Raw genomic sequence first — 26646 nt, 5'->3', positions numbered from 1 at the left:
CAATCAGAGGTTCAGGCTGTGATTCAGCAGTTCCTGTACACCCCCAAAGCTCCATTCAGGAGATGTATGCCATGAAGCTTGCCCAAACTCCTGTGTCAGTTCATGCAGGTGGAAAACAGGACTCTTAGTTTGCTCTTATTTCCATAACACAAAGTATCATGGAAGCTAGCAGACAGGCCTTAGGAGTTAGGAGTTGTGAAGTTACATCTATAGGGGTGCTTGCTTGGAGAACTCTGGATTGGTGATTCAGAGATGTGAGAAGTGCATACCCTGAATTTTGCTGTAGGAGTGTGCACTGGCTCTCCCACTAGATGAACAGATACAGTACTGCTCATAAGAACACTCCTGAAGACTGTGATCAAAGCACAAGTCCTGCAGGAACAAAAAGAGGACCAGCTGAGGCAACACACAGAGGTTGGCCTAGACCATAAATCACTGTACTTCAGTTTATTTCCTTGCCTCTTTGCTGCTCTCTGTGGTATGTTGCAATGCAGCTTTTTGAGCTGCAGCAGATGAGGGAAAAAAAACTATTTGGAAGAAGTAAAATTCACATTTCAATGTGTCCCTGAAATTCCAGTGAGATTCCTGAGAGAAGATGGCAAAAGATCACAGCCCTGCTGCTCAGATCCACGTAGCACTGGAACTCCTTATGATACCTGACTGTAGCAGCAGTCTGAGGAGGATACCAGGGTGGGAACCCAGGGATAAAACCCAGGTGCCACTGATGCTGAGGGGCACAGCCATGGCCACCCCTGGGAAGGAACACCATGCTCACAAATACACACTGCATGGCTTTCATGTATCCAACTTCACACTAAGAACTCGTCCCTCTATCTCATCTTGCTGCCCTGCCACCTCACTGCCCAGCACTAAGCCAGCATTTGATGGTAATAATAGAAATAAATGAAGCAAGTGACTTGTGTTCTACTTGGCTTTTGCCAAAAGCAATTATTTGTATGCAGCAGCACCAGGAGGAGCTTGCTTCACAGGGGCTAACAATGAATGAATTTATGCCAAAGTGGCCTTTTAACTTCATTATTCAGGAGGAAAAAAAAAAAGTGCATGTAACTGTAATTTATGACTGCTGTTAAGCATATCAGTATCAGGGCAGCAGTGTCTCCACCAGGAATCGCTGCCAGAAGAACCTGAGAGCATTTTGTCTGCATCGAGGGACAAAAAGCATCGCAAAATAAGGAGCTCTTCCCAGGGTTGTTCCTGCAGTGAAGGGTTCCTGCAGCATTGACAGAACCAGAAAGCAAATCACCATCCTGTATGGAAGCGTTCAGAGAACAGGAGTCAGATTATTTTCTCACATCAGTGGAGATCAATATATTTCAAGTCAGCACATCTATTCTGGCATGAGTGCCCCACGCTGTTTAAATTGGGTTCACTGGAACATGCAGGAGCTCCTGGGCTGTGAGTCTTCCTTCTTCCCAATCTTATAGCAGTTCTCATGTGTGAGGGTGCACAGGAGGGCCCGTTCCCTTTCCGCACAGCGCAGAATTAGCCATATTTCAGGGATCTGAGGAGGCATTGAAACATCCCCCAAACTTGTGACCTTCTCAATCTTGCAGCAAAAAAAGGAATGAAGGTATTTAATATTCATCTATAACGATCCTTCCACCTCGTTTTCAAACGATAAACATTAGCGTGTTTAACCGATTGCTTATTTGAGTTTTATTGCAGTCATTTCCCAGGCCATCTTTTTCTATCACGCTCAGACTCATCCCCGGGTTTATTTTTCACACCACGCTGTTCAGGTGATTTCTGCCAGTGCTCAGCACTGGATGGAACACGGCAGGCTGAGATGCACAGAGCTCCAAACCTGCTCTGCTCTGGAGGTGCGGCTGCTACCTTGGCAGGCACAGCAACCAGGTTGAAGTGATACGGAAAATTTCCAAAGGTTGCTTCAGTGGCTGCTGACAGAAGGTCACCCAGTCGGTGAATGGCAGCATGTGAAATAACAGAAGCTTTTCTCTTGTTGCCATGGCTTTGCCACGCTGACTAGTGAGTGCCTGGGAGGGAGGGAGGAAGGCAGGAGGGGTCTCGTCCTGCACCCTGGTGCACGGCTCCCTGCTCACAGTGTGCACTGCAGGGCTGGAGGGGGCTGCAGCATGAGGGCACGGTTTGAAGAAATAACCAAAACGAAAGGGCAGCCCTGAAGGTATCTGGAAGATACTGCTTTGCTGAATGCAAATTACCCAGTTCAGTACAGACATAACTGTTGGAAATACAGATTTAATTGATGCAGTAAAGGCTTACTCGTAGCTCTGCATCAGCAAAGCCCTCTAGTGGAGATGCAGCTTCTGCTGGCAGAGAAGGCTTTGGCTGATGCATTTCAATCCTGCCCTGAAGGACAAGCTTTCCAGCCATGGCAGCAGTGGGTCCAGCCCTACAACTCCATTCTGCACATTTGCAGCTTCCCTCCACCCCTCTTAAGCTGACAAAGACAGTTTAGGGAAACTTTTATCCTTGGCCTTAATGGCTCATGAGATGCAGGAGGTCAGATGATCAAACCATTTAGCCTGGTTTCAAACTTCTCTGAATGGCTTGCTTTCAGTGAAGGTCAGCTCATTTTTGTGATTGGAATTAACCATGAGGTTCCCAGCTAGTTAAAGCAGGAGGCGTTTCATTTCCAGCTGTGTAGATCCCTCAGTGTCTGTAGCTGCATTGGTGGTAAGCTTTGTATGTGCTCAGTGCAGCGCTCAATGCAAGCAAAATGATTTGAGATCCAGGTGTGGGCTGGCTGGGATAAATAATGCATCTTCCACATGAGATGCGATGCTGTGGCCCGGACTCTGCACTGCTAAGGGAAATCACCTTATTTCCTATGGGAAGAAGGCACTGAATGAGGTGGCATTACCAGAACCTAATAATACCAGTCACCACATGTCCTTTAAGGCTGCTGGCTGCACCAGGTACCACGTGGCACTGCTCAGGTCCCTTATCCTGCTGGCGGCTGCAGACTGGTGGAGAGGTGCTTGAGGGAATGCACTGTGGCTCCTATGGGTCCATTCCTCCTGTAGCCTTGGGCAGGCCATGGCTGTGGGCTCTCTGCCTTGCCTCCCCTTCACTCGTTGACGTGCTGCGTGCTGACTTTGATCGAGGCACACAAATGGTTGTTTCCTAATTGCCCTCCCCCTTTAAGAAGGGGCTAATACCTTAGAGAGACTTCTGAGGTCTCGCACACTAATAAAGCTCTTCAAGAGCTTGGATGGCAACTACTTTGAGAGCGTGAACTGTTATTAATGATTTCCGTTGCTGCAGAAAATGAAGCTGTGTGGTTCAGCGTTGTAACCTTGAGTTGCGTTCTTGCTTTTGTTCCTGCTCCTGTTCTACCTGCTCAGGCAGGCGTGCGCCTCGCTGGGGTGCCGTGCTGCAGGGCTGGGGATGGGCGCGTGCATCTCCCAGCAAATGCTGGCACTCACAGGGATGGATGCTGGAAACACGGTGTGGCTTGAGAATGGCAAAAGATGGGCTTTGTGTTGGTTATGGTGTAGCGTTGGTTAAAATGGCTCAGTTCTGGTGTGGCGGCTAGGAGAAAAGCTGTGAGTCTTTGTCAACCTATGGCACAGTGCAGAGGTGCTGAGGGGCGGTGCTCCAGCAGAAGCTGGGGGGGTGGGATATGGATCCTGTATGGGGATGGAATATGGATCCAGTGTGGGGGTGAAATGTGGATCCTGTGTGGGGATGGAATATGGATCCTGTGTGGGGGTGAAATATGGATCCCTGGTACTGGCTTCCAGCTCTCCCCTGGGCTCCCGAGGAAGGCACGTTCCAACTGCAGAAGCAGCTCTTTCCTGCTGCTTTGCTGGGACTGGGGCACCCTGAGGTGTGCTGTATTTCCCTTCCACCTCTTGGCCTTCGCCCTTGAAGAAGGAAAAAAAAAAAAGAGCACTTCTATTTGTGCATATGCCAAATGCCAACAGCTGTTGCTTCTGCAGAAGGAGTGACCACGAGAAAGGGGAGCACAGCCCTCAGCCCACGCAGATCTGCTCTGTAACAAAGCTTCCCAAGCCCCTTCTCCCCATTTCTTCCTGACTCTGCTCTGAATGCCAGGGAACTAAAACACAATGCAGGCAGAAGTCACACCTCCCCTCATGCCGTGGGGCTGTGACCCTGCCCCTTGCTGTCCTGCTTTCCTTACAGGCATCACTTGGCAAAGCTTTGCATTTTTAATGCTCATCACCCAGTAGGGTTTGGTGGTCACGGAGCGGTAGGTGCAGGAGGTGCCATTTGTTGTTTAACCCACTTCCAGAGGCACAAGAACATCAAGTAACCGTGCACAAGGTCACCCCTGAGTCAGTGTCTCCTTCAGCATGAGAGCCAGATCCCACGTCACGCAGTCCTCTGCAGATCTCTGTGCTCACACTCACCAACAGTGTTCCTACAGGCAGAACCCCTGGGTCTGAGAGCAGCCCGGTGCTGCCTGTGTGCCCTGGGAAGCACTGGAGGACGAGGTCGGGTGCTGCCAGCAGCCCCTCGTGGCGTGGTGCTGGGTGTGCAGGAGGCAGCCCTGCGGGCAAGGCTTGGTTCTGTGTGGGCAGGCAGGCAGGGAGCCGCAGGGATGTGTGTGCCCACAGGGAAGGGTTTGCAGGGTTCAGAGGTAATGAACGCGCCGAGGGAAGGAAGCGACTTATAAATAATATATTTGATGTGTTTTATATATAATATAATAGCAGTAGTACCGGTTTATTATGTTTTTTTTTAAAGCACAGTTCTGTAAGGCACTTACCCTATTCCTGACAACTTGATAAATGATCATTACCGATCCTATACCTAATTGCCAGTTATTTCCCCCTCCACGGTTTGAACCCGAAGGATCCCCCCCAGAAGGGCGCTCCAGTTGCCGTTTTTCAGAGCTCTCCCTCCCACAGGAGCCCCATTTCCGTGCCCAGCCTCGCTGTGCCGGCCTGGCGGCCGCAGGCACTGCCACAAACAATGGCATTTCTGTCGGGCTCGTGACCCCGCTTGTGCGGCGGTGACCCCACCGGGGTCGGGTCCCGCAGCCGGCACTGGAAGGGTTCCTGCCTGCAGTCCTGCCTGCTCCTCCACCCTCTCTTCCCGAATGGATGCGTCTGTTCCACGCTAAGTTTGCCGATGCAAAATTTAGGTTAATCCATTTCCAAAGTGGATTAACCTAGCCCACACAAAGGCACTTAGTATAAAATAAGTGTCCACATGGTGAGGCAGCACAGCGGCCGCGTCAGGCTCGCGCCCTCGCTGCTGTGTGCCCGGTGCAGGGGGCTGGCTCTGCCGCGTGGTCTAGCTCGAAGCGAAGGGAGCGTGAGGAATAAACAAAGCCCAGCAATGGGAAGGGGTTAAAACCCTTCCGAGGTCCACCGCAAGTCTCCTGTTCACCTTAAATGGTCAGGATTTTATTTTAGCTTCAGGGAGGAGCGGCAGCCATCGAGCTGGAAGCGAGCGCAGCCGCTGCCCTCCCACCGCAGGGACCCCGGGGCTCCACTGCTGCCCTTCAGCTCGAGCTAGGGAAGGGTGAGCCATGAGTGCCCACGGTGCCCATTCAGGCCCCCACCCCACGGGGCTCAGCACAGCGCTCCCTGACCTTCTCCTCCCAGCAGTGCTGTGGTTAACGCACATGGCAATTGGACATGGGCACCAACAAGCAATAAACAGGGATGTGCAGTTCTCATCCTTGGCGGTGGTGAAGGCCCTACTGCCGGGCTTATTTCATCAAAATTCGCCTAATAGCCATCAAGGACTGGAGGCACAGAGCGGGCTGGGGATGGAGGGACACTGAGGTGTGATGTCCAGGAGGAGGTCAGCAAGCACTGCCCCACCGGGCAGCCCCAGGAGCAGCTGCAGAACAACGGCTGAGCCCTGCGCAGAGCTGTGTTGCTCACGGAGTGGGTGCTCTCCCTCTGCTCTCCCACCGGAGCGAGGAGGGGATGCGTGTGAAACAAAAGGATGCAGCCGACGTGTGGCCTGGGCACCGTGCGCCCACCGCGCCCGTAGCCGGGCGGAGGTGAGGAGCCGGCCCCAATCCCGGGGTCCCGCTCCCGGGGTCTCGCCGTTCGCCAGCCCACGGCTCCGGGACCGAGCTGGGCCGGGGCAGCGGAACACGGCCGAGGCGAGCCGAGCCGGGCGCGGCGCACCCCCGGGGCCGTGCCCTGCCGGGGGAGCCCGGGCGGGGTGCAGTCGCGGCGGTGCCGAGCCGTACCGAGCCGCGCCGTGCATTCTCGCCGCTCTCCAGCAGGCGCCCGGCCCTGGACATTGTCTCTTCCTCCCGGAGGAAGGGCCCTCCCCGGCCCTCCACAATGTGCTCTTCCAGGCGCGGCTCCCCGCGCCCCCCGCCGCGCCCGGCCCGGTGCGCCCGCCCCCCGCGGCCCCGCTCCCCTTCCCCCGCCGCCGCCTCCGCCCCCTCCGCCCGCGGCCGGGCCCCGCTCGCCCCCCTCCGCCTCCCCGGCCCCCCCCGGGAGCCGGGAGTGACGCGCTCCGCAGCGCCGGCCCCTCTCCCCGGGCAGCAGCTGGTTGTCAGCCTCTCCGGAGCGCCGCCAGCCCGGGCCCCCTCCCTCCGTCCCTTCCGTCCCTCCGTCCCTTCGCCGCTCCCCGCCCCGCGCTCCGAGCCGCGCCGCCGGGCTGGCGCAAGCCGGCAGGGCCCGGGCCCCGCTCCAGGTAGGCTCCGGCTGCGGCTCCGGTGGGGGCAGCGGTGCGGGGGATGCGCGGGGGCGGCGGGGCGGTGCGGGGCGGTGCGGGGCGGGGGCCGTTCCCCAACTCCGGGGCCGCCGGCGGGGGGAGGGAGCGGCCGCTTCCCCGGGAAGTTGCGGCTCGGCGGGGCTGCGGGAAGGGTTAAGGTTAGCGCGTCCTTCCCCGCGCCCGGCGCGGCTCCCCCTTCCCCGGAAGAGCACAAAAGCCCACAAGAAAGTGGGAGGAGGCGGCGGCGGGAGCGCTCCGGCCCCATTAATTCCCGGGCACCGGCCCCGCGCCGACGCCGCCATCGCCGCGTCGCTCCCCCGGCCCCGGCACCGGCCCCGGGCGGGGATTGCGCTGGAAATAGCTTCCTCCCTCGAGGTAAAGCCCTACTTACGTGTCAATCCCCGCCGCACGCCGAAGCCCGGCTGCCAGCGGCGGGGCCGTGCGCGGGGCCGGCGGAGGATTTGCGCCGGGAGCGGCCGGGAGCATCGGGCGGAGGGCGGCGGGACCGGGCCGGGCCGGGAGAACGCGGGGAGCCGCTCCGCGCGGCCCCGGGTCCCGCGCTGAAGTGGCGGGGCCGCGTCCCGCTGCCGGCGGCCGCTGTCCGCCCGTGCCCGCCGGACCCGGTTGCTGGCCGGCACCGCGGCGGAAGCGTCGACCGGCATGCAAAGCGAACGCGTGTTCGGCGTGAGGAGAGCTCGGTGCGGCGGGCGTGCGGGGCAGGGAGCGGGTAGGGGCAGGGCAAGGTAAGGGCAGGGGCAGAGCAGGGGCAGAGCAGGGGCAGAGCCCCGAGGACGCTCTGCTCTCCTCTCCCTCCCGCGCCCGGCCCCACGTTCAGCACCTCCCCGCTGAACAGCAGGAGCCGGGAGAGCCCGCGACCCCCGCCCTGCCCGTGCGTTCGGTGGGTGATGCGCCCGGAGGAAGGCAGCTCAGATGTGTGTGTGTGTGTGCGCGCAGAGGTGATGGTCCTCCCTTCCTCTTCCATTTGTTGTTCACGTTGCAGATTAACTCTTCCAGCCAGTGTTTTGGGAAGTAGCAAAGTGCTCGTTCAAATCAGCAGAAATGTCAGTCAGTGAGGATGTACGTACTTGACAAAGAGCGCCCGGGATGTTTGGTTGGTGCGTACATTGGTGGTCACAGATCGCTGCCCCTCAGCCGTGTTCCCTCACACCGAGCGATTCCCAGAGCAGCAAGCACCGTGCTCATCATGGCTGTGGTACCAATCCTTGATCAGGAGCGTTTATCTTCAATTAGTAAGCCTTTCTCTGTGCTGAACTGGTTAAGTTAGGGTCAAATCTGGTTCAGTACCTTCTTGGCATGTTCAGAGGGCTGGGTTTAAACAGTGGCTGAGATGAGACGAGGCCACCTTCCTACTGGCCTCTCTCTAATGGCTCTGTCCCAATGACTCCTTCCCAGTGGCTGTTTACCAATGGCTCCTTCCAGCATGAGCTGCTGTGCCTGGGATCCCCGGGCTGTGCATCATCTTTGTTGCTCCTAAAGCATCGCTGCTGCTGAGGGATACACATTGCTCAGCTCCTGTTCCGCTGCACCAGGAAAGTCCGGCTGTGGTGTGACAGGGTGTGTTTTCAAATAAAAGACTTCAGAAAGAGAAGAGAAAATAAACTGTGTTGACAACTGGAGCCTGGAATACGTAGCGTAAGGCACGGAGTGTCAGTGATGGGAGAGATGTTTGCAAGGCAGTCGCTGAGAAATTGAGCCAAGCTGTAAAGTAAGCAGGTTACCGATAGCCCTGCATGCATGGCTGAGGTGTGGTCACTGGAGCAGCTCCCCTGCCCCGTGCTTGCCCAGCAGTGCTGCGGGAGCTGCCCTGCTGCAGGTGAGCCCCACAGCCTGCGTCCCATTGCTGGAGCTGCTGTGTGGGATGGGCAGAGAGCTCTGTGGCTGGGAGAAGAGCTTCCCAGGTAGGAGGGGAGCTGAGGGGTTGGGCAGAGGTGCGTGCAGACGGCTCTTGAAGATGCGTGGTGCTTGGTGGGACAAAACACCAAGCGTTCACTTTGCACATGTGAGCGCCTGCCTTTGCCAGTACAAAAACATTGGCTGTGAGCGTCTGTAAAGCAGCTGTGAATATTGGACTGTAGATAAGAAGAGGAGCGAGGACGTTGTTTTTCCAAACCCGGCGGTGCCTGCAGCCCTGGCTTTTGGGTGTGGTTTGTGAGCGCACCCGCAGGATCTGACTTCCCTTTAGCAGAAGAGCTGCACGCACGCTGCCTGACCCTTGATCACTCGGTGCCTTCGTCGCTGGAAACAAAGCAATGGGACCTGGCTGCAGGCTGGGGAGATCCCCGTGCAGAGCTGGGGACGGCAGGAAGGAAGCAGGCAGCGGCTGCGGGGCCCCGGGCTGGAGGCGCAGGGTGGGCACTGCCACCTCCCTCTGTGCCACGCGTGGCGTGGGGCTGGGGCCGGTCCTGAGACAGGCGATGGTAATGGATTGTGCTCTGTTTTCTAATGAAAGTTTCATTTGAAGTTTGTTTACAGGAAAGAAGAAATTAGCAGAGAGAATTCTCCTGAGAACCCAGAGAGGAAAAAGAATGAGCTGCCTGACTTGCAAGCCAAAAGAGGGTGGAAGGGTAGATTAGATTTACCGTATTGCTCTGAGTCGTGGCCGTTGTTCACAAATTCTTCCTTGTTCTCCCAGTCGCTGAGGTTCGGTGTTCAGCACCATTGGTGGCATGTGGGGACAACTGGGGGCTGCCCATCTGACCAAGCAGTCGGTCCCACTGCTGCATTGGTAGCTTTGGGGCCAGGGCTGTGTGTGCCCAGGGTCCTGCTGGTAGAGGAGGCAGTGCCAGGTGTCCCAGAGCTCTGCTATGTGTCCCCCCCTGGGTGTCCCAGGGAGGCAGCATGCTGGTGGCCGGGGTGGGCACAGGGCAGCAGGGCTGCTGGGGCTCAGTGGAGTGCCAGGACGCAAGCAGTGCTTCTGTTGGTTGTCAGGGAAGGGGCACGGAGGGACAAGGAGCTCCCACGGCTTGGTGCCAAACAGAGAGACTGCTCTGGTGGCTGAGTCCCCCACTGCATCCCTGCAGTGTTAGCTGTGTGTTGCAATCCCCTGCAGCGTGCTTGCACAGGGTGGGCTCTGCCTCCACTCCAGACCCACACGCTGTTGGAGAGGTTTGTCCTGTTGGCACTTTGGGTGAGGATGGCCTTGGCTGCACAGCAAAAGATGGCACTGGGGACACGGGGACGGCGTGGCCCGGCCCCACGCTGGCAGCCTGTTTCCTGCTGGGGACTGGAGTGTGGACTTGGGAACGTGCAACATCTGTGTTTGACCTGAGTCACATTTACGGTTTCTGGCTTGAGTATTTCTAATAATAGGCCGACGTTGTTGCACCTCAAGAGAATGGTACACTTTTGTAAAGCCCTTTCCGCTGCATGTGCGTGCGAGGCATCTTTCATGCCTCTGATTTTCCAGCCTGCACGAGTGCCTCTGGGTCGGGGTCTGGGTGCCGAGGCTGTGCCTTCTGCAGGAGTTGTGCCTGAGCCAAACCCTTTGGAAAGCTGCCTGGGGCTCCCACCTGCCAGGTGAAGGCTGTGGGCAGCCAGGACCTTGGCATTTGCATTTGTCTCTTAAGCTCTGACAGTAATCTTGGGTAAGCCTTGTGAAGGAGGCCAGATATTAGGATGGCTGGCTCCCTGTGACTGTGTGCAATGGAGACTATATATAGTGTGTGGTGGGGAGACCTGTGCTGTCCTCTCCTGTACGTGCACAATGGGATTTGTGGGGAGGCAGCGCCGCTCTTGGCTGGCGTAGCAGCCGGGTGTGCTGGCAGCGCTGTGCCCCAGTGCCCCCCATGCTCCCAGTTCTCCAATGCCCCCTGCCCTGCTTGAGCTCAGCCATGGGTGCCTGAGCCATAAATTCCAGGAAGATCCTGGGAGGTGGGGAGCGCCATTGCCCTGGGCCTGCAGATGTGTGTGTGGGGACAGGGAGAGGAGGAAAAGCCCCAACCTGTCCTGAAAGACGTTCGTTTATTCACCATAAAATCTGTCAGCCAGAGGCAGCCAGACAGGGCAGCTTTTACGAGGCACAGCCGTACGTTGAAGAGGCTTTTGCCAATTGCTCCTCACACGGAAAAGGAGCGGGCGGTGTATGTAATCTCAGGACGAGGGGCAGGAAAGAAAAGAAGCTGAGCATTTACAAGCCTGAGAAATGCTTCAATCAAAGGAAAGCACATCTGAAGGCCCTTCTGGAGGGCATTTTTTTGTGTCCCCCGCCGCCCCGCAGTTCTGGATGCGGCCTCTATCCGTTATTTTGGGGGAGCGGTCAGGGAGAGGAAGGCAGATAAAGGGACCGCCGACGGGACCGTGTTAATTTGGGGCAGCATCTGCTTCCTGCAGAGCGGGCGCTGGGGGGGGTGAGGGGAGCACCGGGCCCCTCCTCTCATTCAGGATCCCAGCCTCGCCGGTGGTGGTTTTGAAATCCTGCGGCTGACCTTTCCGGCTCTGGAAGCGATCCAAGGGCTGTGTCTCAAAGTGCTCTAAAGGTTAGTGGGAAGGGAGAGAGAGGCAGAGAGAAAATGTCCTTCCAGCTGCAGGAGTGGGAGAGAGGAATGCAATCTATGCTGCGGGGCCCTGGGGCTGCCTGGGCTCCATTGCCCCGCTCGGTGCCCCCCCGGCATAGGATGAGCACAGCTGCCATACTGGCAGCCCCTATGGCAGCACGACGTGGGCAGCCCCAGACCCCAGAGCTGACCCCAGCCCCTTCCATGGGGCCTTCCTGTAGCACTGGGCAGTTGGAGCCTGTGGGATCTGATCTCATCATTCCCATTTGCTCCCCACCAGCACAGCTCCGTCAGCGTTCCCTTGATGCAGGAGATGGTTTGGTCTTAGAAGGGTCTGAACTGTTTGTAGGGCCGTTTGAGCGGAGCTGCGCCCTATCTCCACTCCCACGTGCCGCTCACTTGCCAGAAACACGCTAGTGTGGATGGAGATTAAAGGGTAAACTCCAGGGCTCAGCCATCCGCTCCTACAGGATGCGAGCTCTTTCTAATTGTCCTCAATTAGAGACAGTGCCATTGCTCAGGCACGTCTTCAGGCAGGAAGCGGCGCTGGGGCGTTCTCCTGGGAGCCACCTCACCCGGGCTGCTCGCGGGCTCCTGGGCTGCAGGAGCTGCGTGTCCTGGGGAAGGCTGCGGTGGGGAGATGGCAGAGCGAGAGGATGGAGGGGGGAAGAGAGCTCTGTGCCTTAACCGTTTCCTGCTTGCCTTCAGGATGAGACATCGGTGAGCAGCGAGGACTTTGATATGAATGACTCCACATGGATCTCAGCTGACCAGCACCTGAACTCCAGCCTGAGCCCCAGCCAGGACGAGAGCATGCGCAGCCCGCAGAACCTTCACGGCCAGGAGGATGGTGAGTGCCTGCAGCCACGGGAAGAGCGCGGCGCCTTGTGCTTGGGGTGTTTTTGTGGCTCATTAAACATTAACCAGTCCCTTCTGATCGGGTGTCCCACCTGTAGGATGGATTTCATATCAGCACGGGCTTTGAAGCCTTCCCGGTCAGCCTGCAGGCTGCCGGTGGCCAGGCCCTGCCCAGCTCTGGGCTGAGGGTCCTCATGGGGGACACGGTCACAGCCCCCCAGGTCCTGAGAGGGCAGTGGATTGGGGTCCCCAGGAGCAGCCCAGAGAGCCCCGTGGCTCCTTGCCACGGGAAGGAGAGCAGCCTCTTGCAAGAGGATCCATGCTCAAAAAGCTACACCTGAGGCAGCACGTGAGAAAAATGCACTGGGATCATGGAACGGATGTGAGGTGTCTCATGGCTTTGGGCAGGTGGCTGGAACCCATATGTGGGCTGGGAGGGAGGGGGCCTTTGGTAAGGTGACGTGCTGTGTTTCTTCTGTGAAGCTAGTTTAAAAAATTGCTTGAGTAAATAAGTGGCAGAAGTACGGGCTCAGGTCGGAGTTCATCTTTGTGATGCTTGCAAGGGTTCAGTGCTTGGGCTGCTCCTTGGCTTGTGCTCATCCACAGCCCAGATGCTGCGGGGAGAGCGGGCAGGGAGTGAGGAGCAGCGCTGAGAAGGGGCCAGGAGACCCCTAGGAAGGAGGGGCTTCTGCAGCCCAACATCTCCCAGGGGTGGCTTTGTGCAGCCGTGGGACAGGGATGCTCTGTTCATTAGCTTGGAGCCAACTGTGGCATTGCCAGGTCTCTGTATCCCCAAACTTTGCTGTTTTCCTGCCAGGACATTTCAGGCTTGCGGCTTATCTCTCGCTGATGAATTCCCAAGTCTTGTTTACAATCTAGAATGACATGGATTGGATCCTTTTACTCAACACTATTATTCTACACGACAGTAATTTAATAAGGGACTCACGTATGTAAGCAAATCAAGATGTTCTCACTCAAGCTGAGTCCTCTCTCCCTCTTTCTGCCCTCTTAGGAAATGCGTCCAATTTTTTGTGCCCTGTGATTTTTGTTTGGAGGCAGGTGTCCTCTTTGGGGCCCTTCTTGGCTCTTTCAGTTTCTTTTGTAAGGCTCAGCAGTGAGTAACAAAGTACGAACAGCTCCTTCGTTTTGGTGAGGAGTGCACGTGAAGTTGCAACTGACAGAGCAAAATGGGAGGAATCAAAGAGAGAGCAAGCTGAGTTGGGTGTTAGTAACAGAACTCCCCCAGGAGAAGCCCAGCACTGGGATTTCCATCAGACTGCTCTGTTTCAGGGGCTGTGGGACAAGGAGCCCAGCCCCATCACTGCTGTGTACCCAGCACTGGAGCTGTGAGCTCAGGGCAGTGCAGGGGTGCGGGGCCTCTGGTGATCTCTTCATTTAACCCACCCTGCTGTGGGGCTTCAGCAAACGTGTTTTGCCTTGTTTGTGCCAACTCACAAAGGCTATCCCAGGGAAGACTCCTAAAAAGACAGATGGCAGGGACTGAAACTTGTGGACTGCACCACAGAGGGCACAAGCAGGGCGGCATGAAGGCTCCACTCGGTGTTTTGGTCTCCATCCTCTGCAAATCCTTCTGTGAGCTGCTCCCATCCGCTGTTGTTTAATGGGAAGGATGCCTGGAGCGTATTTTCTGTGACGGGCTTCCTAAGAGGCAGACTTGTAATGAAGAGGTGCCTGTTTGGACAGCGGTATCATCTGACACGCGTGGTTAAAAGAAGTCCTGTTTGAAGTGCTGAAGCACAACTGCACGTCTTCCAGGGGGCTGCAAGGGGTGAATGTTCTCATATGACACATGAGCACAGCAGCATGGAACAGAAAGGTGGGAGAGCAGGAAGCCGTTGTCCCATGCTTTGAAGCACAGGTATCTGCTGCATCTTCAGCGAGCTGAAAAGCAGCTCAGATGGAAGCCAGCACCTCATTTTGTCTCTGTGCCCAGAAACCTTGGCCCCATGTAACCATGCTGCAAACAGCGTCAGCCTCTGGAGCATGAAACAGCACAGGGTGCAAATGAGAACTGTTGGCTGCAGGAGGTGAGGGACAGCAGGAGGCACTGCTGGGAGGAACGTCTGCAGCAGAGATGGGGCTCGTGTTGGCTTGGTGTCACTGCAGGCTGCAGGGGAGTGGGGACACATTGCAAGATCCATGGGTGCATTGCAGGATGGAGAGATCTTTGCAGGACACAAGGACACACAGATGCACGGAGGGATGCTGGGACACAGCAGGATGCAAGGATGCACAGCAGGATGCAGGGATGCAGGGACACGTGGAAGGATGCAGGGACAAAGAATCCATCCCCAAGCAGCAACGCTGACACAGGCGCACACTTGCTTCTTCCATTTTCCTTTGTTACTCATCCTGCGGGCCCCAGCACGGAAAATGTGAAGCTCCCTGCAACATCCCTTCCCTATAGGATGTTACTCACAGCGTTTGTGCCCCGCAGGAAGCCAGTGGATACCCAGAGCAGCAGCAAGATCAACACAAACTTTCTGCTGCTGAAGCTGAGCCATTGTGCAGGAGGACATCCTGGGGGGATGCGTCTGTGGGATCCAGCACACATTCAAAGCAAAACACCCCAAAATCCGTGGCATCAAACTGACCCCATCCCCAGTGTGCCACTGGGCATTGCCAGCCCCAAGATGGCTTCACTTGGAGCCGCAGCAGCTGGGCTCGGGGCTGCCTTCCCATGGCTCAGGGTCGGGTCACTCCCAGCAAGATTCCTGTGCCTGTCCTCCATGCTGTGTCCCCGCTGATCCCGGTCTGCCTGGATCCGCTGCAGCCGCTAATCCAGACCTTGGAGAAAGGACTTTCTTAACCTACTTAATGATGAAGGCACGCTCGTCAGGCTGCCCCTTGTCCAGGACATCTCCTGAGGGCCAGGAGGAGCCACAGGGACGTGCGGATGGCATACTTTGAGGTCATCTCAGGAACTGTGGGCATCCCAGCACGAAATCATCACACGGCTTCTGTTGGCTCTCTTGGCTGAGAGAAGGGCTCCCGATCAATTCCCACCACCCCAACACCTTGGTGCTGCAGGCAGGACGAGGCCAAGCCAAACGCCTGCAGCTGTGCCAGGGAAGATGCCCATGGCCGTGCCCCGTGCTGTGCGGCCGCGTGCCGCTCGCTCTGATGGCAGGAGATGGCACCAGGGGGTACCGCCGGGCCGGGGGGGCTGGGTGCACAGCACTGCCTTGTCCCAGCAGAGCATTGTGCCCGGCTGTGCCAGGTGTCGGCTTGTCGGGGACTGCGGCCGGAGGCCGGGACCCGGGAGGATGGGAGGAGGATGGAGGCTTCGTCTGGGATGTAAGGAGGTTTGAGTGAACGAAGGGAGGCAGGAAATACAGCGCCTTCAGTGGAGGCAGGCCAGGCCTGCTGCTCCTCATCCCCCATCAGTGTTCCTTTTTTCCCTTTTTTGTGTGTCATGGAGGAAATGGGCCGGGCAGGACCTGCAGGGAGCAGGCGTCCCTCTGCACCCCAGCCCCCGGGCCCTGCGTGCTGCCTGCGTGTGCCTGCACCAGGAGCCATCCCCACCTGGTCTCTCTAATTTGTATTAAGTGTCCCTTCCTCGCAGGCTCTCCTCCTCCCCTCCTTCCCCCTTCTCGTCTCTTTTGTGAGTGAATAATTTATGGCACTTTTCATCTTCCTGGCTGTTGTTACACTCAGATGTCTGCGGGATGCTTTGAACACTTCTGACACTCGCTTGCAGGCTGGATGCGGAGCTGCAGCCCACAGCAGAGCGCTGGGCACTCCAGCCTGACTGGCCACAGGCACGGCCGTGTGGGCACTGTGGGCACAGCTGGGACACAGTGTGGCCTCGGCTTAGGTCTGGTGCTCTGGTCTGACTGTGAGGGCAGTGAGCCCTGGCTGAGCCCCTGTCCCCATGTCCATCCCTGTCTCCATACCCGTCCCATCCTGGCCCAGGGCTCGGCGGCCCCTGCCCGGCCGTGGCAGCGCGGGGCTGCGGCGAGGTTTCCGTGGGCTGCTGGCTCTTACATAAGCTCATTGTTTTCTGAGTCAAAAGAGGTTTTGTCCTGGCTCTGGAGATGTGACAGGAGGAGGAACAATTTGCCCCATTCATCTTTAATTCTGCCTTTGGACAGCGGCGTGGTGGCCCTTGCTGACATAGATGTTAAACCCAACCACTTCCCTGCCGTAAAATCTCCCGGGGAGCAGGTGTTGGAAATCTCCCCTTCCCCTCCTGATCTCTGCAAATCCAGTGTCACAGAAATCAAGGATAATCCAGCAGCCTCTTCAAAATGAAAACGCTGAGCCCTGATTAATTCATTTAATAAGTGACTGATCCCTCCTCCCCCATCACCGCTACCCAAGAAGCCATTTTGCTTCTCGCTTCCCCGGGATTGGCGCAGCCGGGGAGGGACGGAGGCCACAATAGACTCCAGGCTGTGTCCCCATCCCCTGCTCTCGTGGTGTTGCCCGGTGCCACACACCCCACTCCTGGGCTGCCCTCGGCCCTCAGCCCAGCTCTGCTGAGTCCAAGAGGGGAATGAAATATTTTGCTTCCCAACCGAAAGATCAAAACGTCTCCAAGTGACATTGTTTTTACAGATCCATCTGCTTCAATTAGGGCGTGGGGGTGAAGCAGGGGGGCTTCCAATTATCCTCATTAGAGGGGCTCCTCGCTCAGCCAAACTCCAGCCGTGAGCAGGGAGCTCACGAGGCTCGTGCTGGTTGATAATGAATATATTCATGGCTGTGCAGCCTGGCTCTGCTCTACCGCTGCTCGCGGTGCCCTGCTATTTATTTGTGTGCTTTGGGCGCTTGCTGGGGGTTTGCAGAAGACCTCCCAGATGTCAGGGGTTCTGCATGATGTGGCCATGGCCGCGGTGTTGTGGCCATACGTCCCTGTTGCAGGGTGTGAGGACGGGTTGGGGCCAGGCTGTGGCAGCTGAGAAGGAACCCAAGCGCGGTCCCGATCCCATGGATCTGCCCCTGTGCTGCCTCTCGAGGGCATCCCCGTTCTTAAGCTGGCTGAAGCCATTCCTGCTCTGATCCAGGGTCCTCAGCAATCTGGATTTGCGGCCGTTCCTCTGCCCACAAGGCAGATTAATCCACCACTCTATATGCAGATCTTCTGGGAAAGCGTAACCCGTATAAGTGTAGAAATAAGAAAGAGATCAGGAGCAGAGGGTTCACTTACATTCAGCCTTGTTTTACACTACAGTGTTCTTGCAGTTGGTACATAGGAGCTGCAGGAGCTGCGGCACAGCTGGGGGCCATGGGAAGGCTGCAGGGGTGGGCAGGGTGCCCAGGGCAGTAAGGGGTGCTGGGGCAATGTGGGATTGCTTGGCTCAGTAAGGGATACCTGGACAATGTGGGGTTGCCCGGGCGATTTGAGGATGCCGAGGGCAGAACAGGGATGCTCAGGTCAGGCTGAGGATTCTCAGGGCTCTGCAAACTCCTGTCCCCGGTGCCACCTCTCAGTGCTTTGGCACAGTGGGATTCTTGTGGCGGGGGCCCCGCTGCGTGCCAGGCACAGTGCTGGGGCTGTCTGCCCCCTGAGCACTGCCAGCAGGTCGCTCTGATAGCTGCAGGGCGGCACTGATTGGCCATGAGCTGTTGCTGTGGCCGTGCCTGGGCTGGTGGCGGGGCATGGCACGCAGCTCATGCCTCCATGCAGAGGAATAATGCTCCCTAATCCTCCCAGAGGCATCGCTGGATGAGGCCAGAGACTCCCTCTGAGAGCAGAGCAGGGGGAGGGACGAGGCTCAGCCCCCACTGAATGTAGTACCACTCCACCTGCTCCGAATCAGCATGGAGCCTGCACCCAGAGCCCAGCCCCAGCCTTGCTGGCGGGTTTGGCTGCAAGCCCACATGCCAGCGCAGGGCATGCATGGAACAGAGGCTGGGGAGCTGAGCGGGGTGGGCTGGGCTGCTGGCAGCAGGGCAGGGCCCTCAGACATCCTCCATGCCTCCAGCCCCTGCAGGCAGCTGTGCATGGGGCAGAGACCGGCACAGGGACAGGGACATGGAGAGCGCTCAGGTGCAGAGCCAACGCTGGCCTCAGCTGGCAGCTGGGGCTCCTGCCTGCACCCAGAGCAGTAAGTGGGTCAGTGCAGGGGGGAGGACAGAAGGGAGCTCTGCAGGCTCTGTGGGGGTGTTCCAGTTCTGGGGCTCGTGGGGAATGGAGCCGCCTCGGAGCAGGGAGCGTCCATTCCTGTGCTGGGGTGGTTCAGGACAGGCACGGCCCCCGCGGGCTGCTCAGATGCCAGAGCGTCCTCAATCTGTTTATTTTAAGGGATACAAAGTCCTGCACTGCTGCAGCCTCCGCAGGGGTCACAGGAAAGTTTGCCACAGCCTTCATTAAAGTTCTCTGCAGATGCCGGCGGAGGAAGGAGGAGGAGGAGGGTGGCAGCAGCTGGGCACCGTCCCGCACCCCGCGCCTGTGCACCTTTGGACCTGGCACCCGTGTGCCTGGAGCTGGTGGCACGGTGCTGGTGCCGCCCCACAGCCCGACCCCAGCTCTGGGGGCCAGGGAGCAGGGCCTGCAGATCACAGACCAGGGGCCGGGGACCGGGGACCAGGGACCGCCATCTGCTTGTCAGTGGCTGCAGCTTCTTTGTTCGCAGCACACACTTGCACAGGAAGCAGCTCCCCACGTGCTTCGCCCTTTCCCTCTCGCGGAGGCACCTAATGAAATAAAGGATTTACTGCAGTGAGGGGGAGGGCAGGGGAAGGGGCTGAGCAGGGACTGAAGATGTAGTGCTGGGGCTGGGCTCCCCGGTGTGCGTGGGGCGGTTGTTGATATGGGAATGGGGATGGAAATGGAGATGGGGACGGGGATGGGGATGAAGATAGGGATGGGGATGGGCTCTGCTGCAGTCAGGCAGAGCAGCACAAACAGGAGCCTGGGGACAGTCAGAGACCTGGGTGTGTGAATGGAAAGGAGAAAGAGAAAGCACTGCTGTGTGCTGGGAAAGGGAATGGTGTGCTGCTCTGCCAGGGTGTGGTGATGTGTCTGCTTGGGCAGTGGGGCAGTGCAGGGAGGCTGTGGCTGTGAGGAGAGTTTTGCCTTCAGAGCAGCAGTAGTGGGAAAAGGGCATTTGGGAGGGCAGGGGGAGAGTGGAGGAGGAGGGGACAAAAGTGCCCTGGAGGGACCCAGCGTCCTTCTGCACTGTGATGGGCAGTATGGTTGGCACTGCTGCCATATGGATAGCTCAGGGACACGTGGAAGTAGGCAGGAAAAGAGATCATCCACATAGGGCAGACAAGGTCAGTGGGGCTGCAGTGAGCTGGGACAGGTCAGGTGTCTGTGCAAGTCCCTGTCCCCTTCCCAGACCAGATGAGGGCTCTGCAGGCCCTCACCAGAGTCCCCAGGCAGGTCCCCAGCCCCGCTGCTCCACTCCAGCCCTCCTCGAGCCTCTGTGAACTGCACTTCGTCACCTCAGTTCTGGCCAGACTCTGTGCCAGGTGCTGCTCTCGTTAAAGCCATTGGAGACAAGGGATTCATGCAGGGAGAGGAAATGCCCCTTTCTCCTCCCTGCAATGTAAACAGAAACCTAAAAGGACCAAATTCCAAAGTTCTTATTCAAGCCAAGGTGCCGCAGGCCCCAGGCAGAGGCGTGGGCAGTGGGATCGTCATCTGCAGAGGGATGGAGGGACAGATGGATGGATGGATGGACGGACGGACACGCTGTGGATGGGTGCAGGACACGGCGGTGTCCGGCAGCTCAGAGCGTGGCAGCGGAGCTCTGGAAACATGGCCCAGCAGTCACAACAGCAGTGCCTGGCCCTCGGGCTGCTGCCTGTGATGGCCCCAAGCTGGACCCTGCAACTTTCGCACCCGGGCCATGGGCTTCTCTCCACGAGGTCGGTGAAGGGTGACCTTGGAGGTGACCGCACACCCCTCTTTGCAGATGACTCCTCGTCAGAGAGCTGTAGCGGGAATGGCTCCTCCACCCTGAACCCCTCCACCTCCAGCAGCACGCAGGGCGACAGCGCCTTCCCCGAAATGAATGGGAATGGCACCGCAGCCCCCATGGACTTCACTGCCTCCACCGACGACCAGCCCATCAACCTCTGCGACAAGCTCACACCTGCCCACGTCACCCCTTCCTACCAGTCGGACAGCTGCAGCACCGACGGGCTGCGCAGCAGGGTGAAGTACGCGGTGAAGACCACAGCAGAGGTAAGGGGCTGGGGGCACGGCGCGGGGAGTGAAGGCACTGGGGTGTGCGTGATGCTGGCGCTGGCATGGCCACGAGTCCCTCTGCCTGGGCTGTGGCGGGAGGATGGGACGTCAGGAATGGGGATGGTGGCAGCGAGCCAGAGGGAAAGGTTTGAGCTGCAGCTGGGGGAAGGTTGAGGCTGTCTGCTGAAACCCTGCCCCCTTGCAGTCCCCACCATACAGCTCCGGCAGCTACGACTCCATCAAGACCGAGGTCAGTGGCTGCCCCGAGGACCTGACAGTTGGCAGAGCCCCCACGGCTGACGAGGATGACGATGACCACGATGACCACGAGGACAACGATAAGATAAATGACTCGGAAGGGATGGACCCGGAGCGGCTAAAGGCCTTCAATGTAAGGACGGCGCCACGGGGCATCGAGTTTGCCCTCCTTGTGGGTTTGGTGGGTTTGGTGTTCCCACCTCTCGTCTCCCCTGCAGATGTTTGTGCGCCTTTTCGTGGACGAGAACCTGGATCGGATGGTTCCCATCTCCAAGCAGCCCAAAGAGAAGATCCAGGCCATCATCGAGTCCTGCAGCCGGCAGTTCCCCGAGTTCCAGGAGCGAGCTCGCAAACGCATCCGCACGTACCTCAAGTCCTGCCGCCGCATGAAAAAGAACGGCATGGAGATGGTGAGTGGCTGCGCCGTGCTGTGAGCGTGGCTGTGCCGTGCCCTCTTGTGCTTTGCCCTCAAACAGCGCTGGGGCCTGAGCTCGGCTCTCCCTTGTGTCCCTGCAGACCAGGCCCACGCCGCCGCACCTCACCTCGGCCATGGCTGAGAACATCCTGGCTGCTGCCTGCGAGAGCGAGACGCGGAAAGCAGCCAAGAGGATGCGGCTGGAGATCTACCAGACCTCGCAGGTACCGTGCCTGAGGCTGTAGCATGTGGGATAGCACTGTGAGCAGGGGGGAGGTGGTCTCTTGCTGCTGCAGGCAATCAGACTCTCTGCAGCCAACCCCTGTGCTTCTTGTGTAGGACGAACCGATCGCCCTGGACAAGCAGCACTCCAGAGACTCCACAGCCATCACCCACTCCTCCTATTCACTGCCAGCTTCGTCCTACTCTCAAGACCCCGTCTACATCAATGGAAGCCTCAACTACAGCTACCGTGGCTATGGGTCCCTGGGAGGCAGCCTGCAGCCACCTGCGCCGCTCCAGACCGGGAACCACAGTAATGGTGAGCAGCCCTGGCAGTACCCAGCCCTGGCAATAGGGTGAGGCAGGGGCTGGCCCCAAAGGAGCCCCACTCCTGTAGAGCCTCTCTGAAACACCCCTGTGCCCCCACCGGAGGTCTCTGCCCCACCATCCACCTTGCATCATTAGCAAGCAGTTAATTGTTGAACTGAACTTGAAAGGACAGTCTAGGTGGAAATGGTGGAGGAAAGGAGTGTCACTTAGAAAAAAAGGGAATCTGTACCAGCCATTCATTAATGATTAACAGAGCGGTGCCTATCGCCACCCTGATCTCATTGCTGGTATGAGCTGTCCCTTCCCCAGCCTTCGTCGCCTGTTCTTGGGGACAGGGATGGGGACAGTGCAGGCTGCGGGCACAGCTCTGGCTGCAGCTCAGGAGCATGGCTGCACGGCAAACAGGATGGATGCTGCAGGAGGGAGCTGCAGGAGGCACGTGAGGCTGCAAGCAAGTGAGCAGCATGGAGCAGTGTGGGCTGGAGCGGGGCACACAGGGAGGCAGCGCGGTGCCGGCTGCTGCTGGAGGGGAACAGAATGGGGCAAAGCAGCCCTGTGGCTCTGCTCACTGTGAAGCCCCAATGGCCACTCCTTCCCGGCCCGCTGCCTTTGCCCACCCCAGCTTCCTGCTCCTGCCCTCCCTGACGGAGCGCGGATTTGAAGGGATGTGATTTCCGGAGTTCTGAGAGATGCCTGTCTGGGATTAACTCTTATCATCCCTTCCTAATGCTTCTTAACCCTGAATAAAGATCCCACCCTGGCCTCCAGCTGCTGGGACCTAATCCTTGTGGCTGCAGTTCTTGGTCCCCCCGAGCCCAGCCCTGGCCCCACCGCCCTTCTCTTACCAGGTGTGGGCACCGAGTGCAGTTCCCATGACATGAGACAGCAAATAGCTGCAAGGAGAGCCCGGGTGTGAGCCAACAGGCCCTGCTTGCAGCAGACGTCAGCCTCTTTGCTTCTTTCTAATGGATCTTTAAACCTCTGACTCCCAGTTTTCTTTCCTTCTCCCAAGCACTCACCCAGCCCCATGCAAGTCTGAGCACGGTGGCAGCTCCCACCCATGGGGAGACCCAAAGTTTTGCAGGACTGCCTCTCACTGACAGGCTCTCGTTTCCCTCGCAGGTCCGACTGACCTCAGCATGAAGGGGGGGGCCTCCAGCACGGCCCAGTCCAACAGCACCAGCAGGGGGATGCAGGCTGCCCAGCTCAGCCCCACAGAGATCAGCGCCGTGCGGCAGCTCATCGCCGGCTACCGGGAGTCCGCAGCGTTTCTGCTCCGCTCTGCAGATGAACTGGAAAACCTCATTTTACAGCAGAACTGACTCCTCGTGGCTGCGGCGCTCCTCTGTCAGGAAGACAATTTACACCTGCTAGCAATTGGCTCCCAGCGGTGTCCCGCTCAGGACCGCCACCGTCCTCCCGTGAAGCGGCAGCTCCGCATAGTTGTAGAAGGTGGAACCCAACAGAGCTGTTTTCTTTTACACTCCGAGCACCTGGGACTTCAGGCACGAGGCCACGTTCCTGACCCGTACCAGAAGCCAAACGTGCGGCTTGGAAGGATGCGGGACCTCGAGGGCAGAAGGGAGCCTGGGGAGGTTTGGGGCTGCAGATGTATTTAGGATGACCTTGATGGACCCAAATGTTAGAATCCCGTCCCCAGATAATTTCCAAGTCTTAGGTGAGCCGAATCACATATTTATTGAGAAATGGACCCTCTTCTCCCCTTAGTAATTTATTTTTCTGAAAATGGATTCTTTTGAGTTTGTACAGATTGCCAGTTTTGTGTCTGTCTGATCAGAAGGAATTTGTTCCTGTGAGATAACACATTCCATATCACAACACTACTAATTCCCAGGCAGCTCTGCCTGTTTCTCTGGGCAGCCCCCATCCCGCAGGGCGTGCGTTTGCCACCACCCGGCCCCATCCGCAGCAGCAGCGGGGCTCCACGTCCTGCAGAGACTCGGACGCCCAGCAGACCTCATGCTAAAAGGATGTCTCGCACTTGCTAAGTCATTGCAGATAAGAAGGAAGGAAACACCCGAGAAACACTGTCTTGCGTTCACCATCCGCATTCTACCTCACACTCCATTGTGGGCTTTTTCCAGGACCCCCCCCCCCCCGGGCTCTGTGACTGTCAGTGCAGTGGATGTGGATGGTGCCCAGCAGCGCAGTGCCCAGTGCTGCCCGACGGCTCAGCGGAGCGGCCCTGGGGCAGCAGGGCAGCACCGTCGCATCACGTGTGCAGTGCATTGGGCAGCAGCCCCCACTCTGCCCTCCCCCATTCCCCACCCGCAGTCCTGGAACAAGCCCACAATTCCCAAAGTGTGGAATTGATGCAGTCCGGTCACCGCTCCGCCCCCTCCCCAACGATGCACTTCGTTTGCTCAGTGCAATACCTACAACCAGTGCTGCTAAACCAGGGACGCGCTCGGCGCCGCGGTGCCACTCCTCCCCAGTGCTGGCGCGGCCCTCCTCGAGGGCAGGAATTGTCACACCAGACCCATTCGATAGCACAGAACCACATCTCGTGTGCGTTAAGCAGAGATAGGCGCTCTCTTTGGAGCCGGCTGTTTCATTTTGCCCTTTTTTGGCCACTTTGAGCCTGAGGACGAAGGCTGCTGCCCTCGCCCATGCTGCAGGAGCCCCCAGCACCGCAGGTTGTGGTGAAGGCTGGTTCCCCGCCAGCAGAGCCGGGCAGCACGGTGCAGCCTTCTGAACCAACCGAACGCCCAAACACTGGAAGAAAAACAACCCCCAGCCTTTAGTTTCAGTGCAGGAAAAGCCACCAACGCGAGGACAGGCTTTTGCCTGGCCCAGCACAGAAGGGACGAACCCTTGTGTTGACTGCTCTGTTCCCCAAACCTGACAGTTCTGGTAACGTTCGGAGGAAGGGGACTCGGTCCCTGGGTGCAGATGGAGCCCACGCAGCTCTGTGCCATCAGGGTGGCTCCGGGGCAGAGTGGGACCCATCCCCATCCCCGGCTCACGCTCCCCCCTGCGCACCGCCAGCCCGCTCCGTTCGCATCCCTCCCATCCTTGGAATTTATGTAAATATTTATTTTTGTGTGAATACCACGAAGTAACAAAACCTTTTACGAAATATGTAACCCACGGCCATTTGTGCAAGTCTTATTGTTAAAGAAGGAGAGGCAGAGACAATCGCTGTCCCAGAATTTCTCTCTTTCTTACGTGCTCCCGCGTTGCTGCCCCTGCTGTGCCACAGAGCACGCAGCCGCCGCGTCCCGCCGTGCTGCACGAGGGTGCCCAGGGCCTCACCAACACACCCGCATCCATTCCTTTGGCTTTGATTTACGCAGAGCTGTAGCCGTTTCGAGCAGACCGCCCTCGACTTTGTCTTAGCGTGGATTGAAGTTTCGTAGCTCTTTTCTAAGCTGCTGCAGAACGCGGCGGAGGCCCCACGGTTGCGTAGGAAGGACACTGAGCAGCCCCCCCCCCCGCCCTAAGGATGCTGTAACTCAGGGCTGCACGGTACAGACGCACAGCCCCGCTGACAGCCGCATCCCAGACAAGCGATGAAACAAACGGGATTGACTACAGATTTCTGTCAGGGATTTATGGTGGTTTTTTTTGTGGGTTTTTTTTTTTTTTGTTTTTCTTATGTCTTTTTTCCCTTTAGTCCCTTCGGCACAAGCTCTGTGCAGGTCCCACTGCCCCGTGCTGGCGCTGGGCCGCGTGCTGTGTTTATTTAACACAAACTCATCGCTGATGGAGTAAAGAGATCCCTGTTGTCTCTCCCTTTTGGGTCACTCCCAGCTGCCCGCAGGGGCCGTTCCTGTGCAGGGTCTCTCCATGGGAGCACTCCGGGTTGGTGGCACTCAGACCTCCCGACCCGCGGTCGGATCAGTACCAGTCCACGTCAAATGCTGCTTTGAACTCAGAGGGTTGATATACTTTTGATTTGTAATTTTTTGTAAGACTTTTTACAAGGTAGCATAGTACTTCACCGGGATACCAACTACAATCCGTCCATGGTCTGATTTTTTATATAATTTAGTGGTGCTTTAGGAACTTTCGTTCGGTTGTTTCGGAGCTGTCCGGCTCAGTTTTTTCGCCTGTATCTACCTAAGACCAATGTGAACCTTTGTATTTTTGCTCCTAATTTTGGACTCAGTGAAAGTGTACTGTTTACATGTACAGAACTCCCGGCCCCTGTGTGTTCCGCGCGACCGCCGTTGGGGAGGAACCGGCCCGCGCCCGCTCGTCTGCTTGACCAAGCCACAGTCACACCTCACCCACACCTCCCTGCCCCAAACACCCCCACCAGCTGCTGGAGGCTTTGCCAGCGGCCGACGCAAAGATTGGCTGTGATTTGAAATGGGAATCGATGTGAAGCTGCAGCCGAGCAGAGCTCCAAGCTCAAGAAGGGCAGCGCTGACGCTTTGCCATTCCCTCCGGGCCCGGGCGTGAAGCTGCCCCCCAAAAACACGAGGAGAGCCAGAATCACATCCAGAACGGGAGAACAGCAGTGGGCAGAGCTGGAGCTCAGCGCCCAGGATGTGGGATGGGGTGGGATGGCAGCGCTGCCCAGGGCTGGGGGATGGCAGCGCCTTCAGAGGGGCAGTGAGAACGCATTCGGCACTTCATCCAGCTCCTAAGGTGACACTTTATTGCTTAATGGATTCGTTTCAAAATGATATTTTTGCAGATAGGCACCTATGCAACTTCGTGTGGCTCTTAAGCAGATGAGCACTTCCTCCTCAATGAGCTCGATAAGAGTTATTTGTGTTATATACTGTGGATTTTTCCAGTAAATGTGGCTTAATATTTTAATTCTTAGAACGTGTGTCTATTATATATGTGATGCAACTTAATTCTGTTCTGTTTGTGGAATGATTAGCACAGGCCCACTCCCTGTTCCCCTCACTTAACGAAGACCAATGAGCTGTTAATCGAGCTGTTATCTCCATGGTATTACTGCTAAATGCACTGATTTCATACGTATGTGGAATCCTTTTTATTTTTTTTTTTTCCTTTGGAATCTGTATATCATATATAAGACTGAATTTGCTCAATAAACACTGTATAACAGAAGGGCTCTCTGCTCCGCTCTCACCCCAGGGAGCTCGGCTCCGAACAGCCTCGAAATGGGGCCTTTGGAAAAGAGAGAAATGGGCCAAAGCCACTGCAGAGAGCTGCCATGGAGGTGGTGCTGCCCATGGGGAACAGAGCAGCACTGGCACACGGGGAGCAGCGCAGACCTCAAC

General features: G+C 57.5%; 1 protein-coding gene across 2 annotated transcripts; it reads left to right on the top strand.

Moving 5' to 3' along the window:
- Positions 1–6588: 6588 nt before the first annotated feature.
- On the top strand, positions 6589–26212 carry NOL4L (nucleolar protein 4 like). Of its 2 annotated transcripts, none has more exons than XM_042892770.1 (8): positions 6589–6636; positions 11880–12021; positions 19922–20193; positions 20402–20587; positions 20673–20864; positions 20971–21093; positions 21209–21410; positions 22544–26212. In XM_042892770.1, exons 2-8 carry the CDS (start codon positions 11913–11915, stop codon positions 22741–22743), a joined length of 1284 nt encoding a protein of 427 aa, XP_042748704.1. In that variant the 5' UTR covers positions 6589–6636; positions 11880–11912; the 3' UTR covers positions 22744–26212. The 2 variants fall into 2 exon arrangements, with proteins under 2 accessions (XP_042748704.1, XP_042748703.1); XM_042892769.1 differs by lacking the exon at positions 6589–6636 and adding an exon at positions 6959–7032.
- The last annotated feature ends 434 nt before the right edge of the window (positions 26213–26646 follow it).

This window comes from Lagopus leucura, unplaced genomic scaffold (genome assembly GCF_019238085.1).
Source record: "Lagopus leucura isolate 7727_CA_CO unplaced genomic scaffold, USGS_WTPT01 130-10_obj-0_obj, whole genome shotgun sequence".
Lineage (NCBI taxonomy): Eukaryota > Metazoa > Chordata > Aves > Galliformes > Phasianidae > Lagopus > Lagopus leucura.
This window is presented reverse-complemented; position numbering and strand designations above follow the sequence as displayed.

Excerpts from the sequence above, each read along its gene's own strand:
- NOL4L (XM_042892770.1), top strand. The coding sequence starts at position 11,913 with ATGAATGACTCCACATGGATCTCAGCTGACCAGCACCTGAACTCCAGC. Across the intron at positions 12,022-19,921 it reads CCTTCACGGCCAGGAGGATG|ATGACTCCTCGTCAGAGAGC; the intron begins GTGAGTGCCTGC and ends CCCTCTTTGCAG. Across the intron at positions 21,411-22,543 it reads GACCGGGAACCACAGTAATG|GTCCGACTGACCTCAGCATG; the intron begins GTGAGCAGCCCT and ends TTTCCCTCGCAG.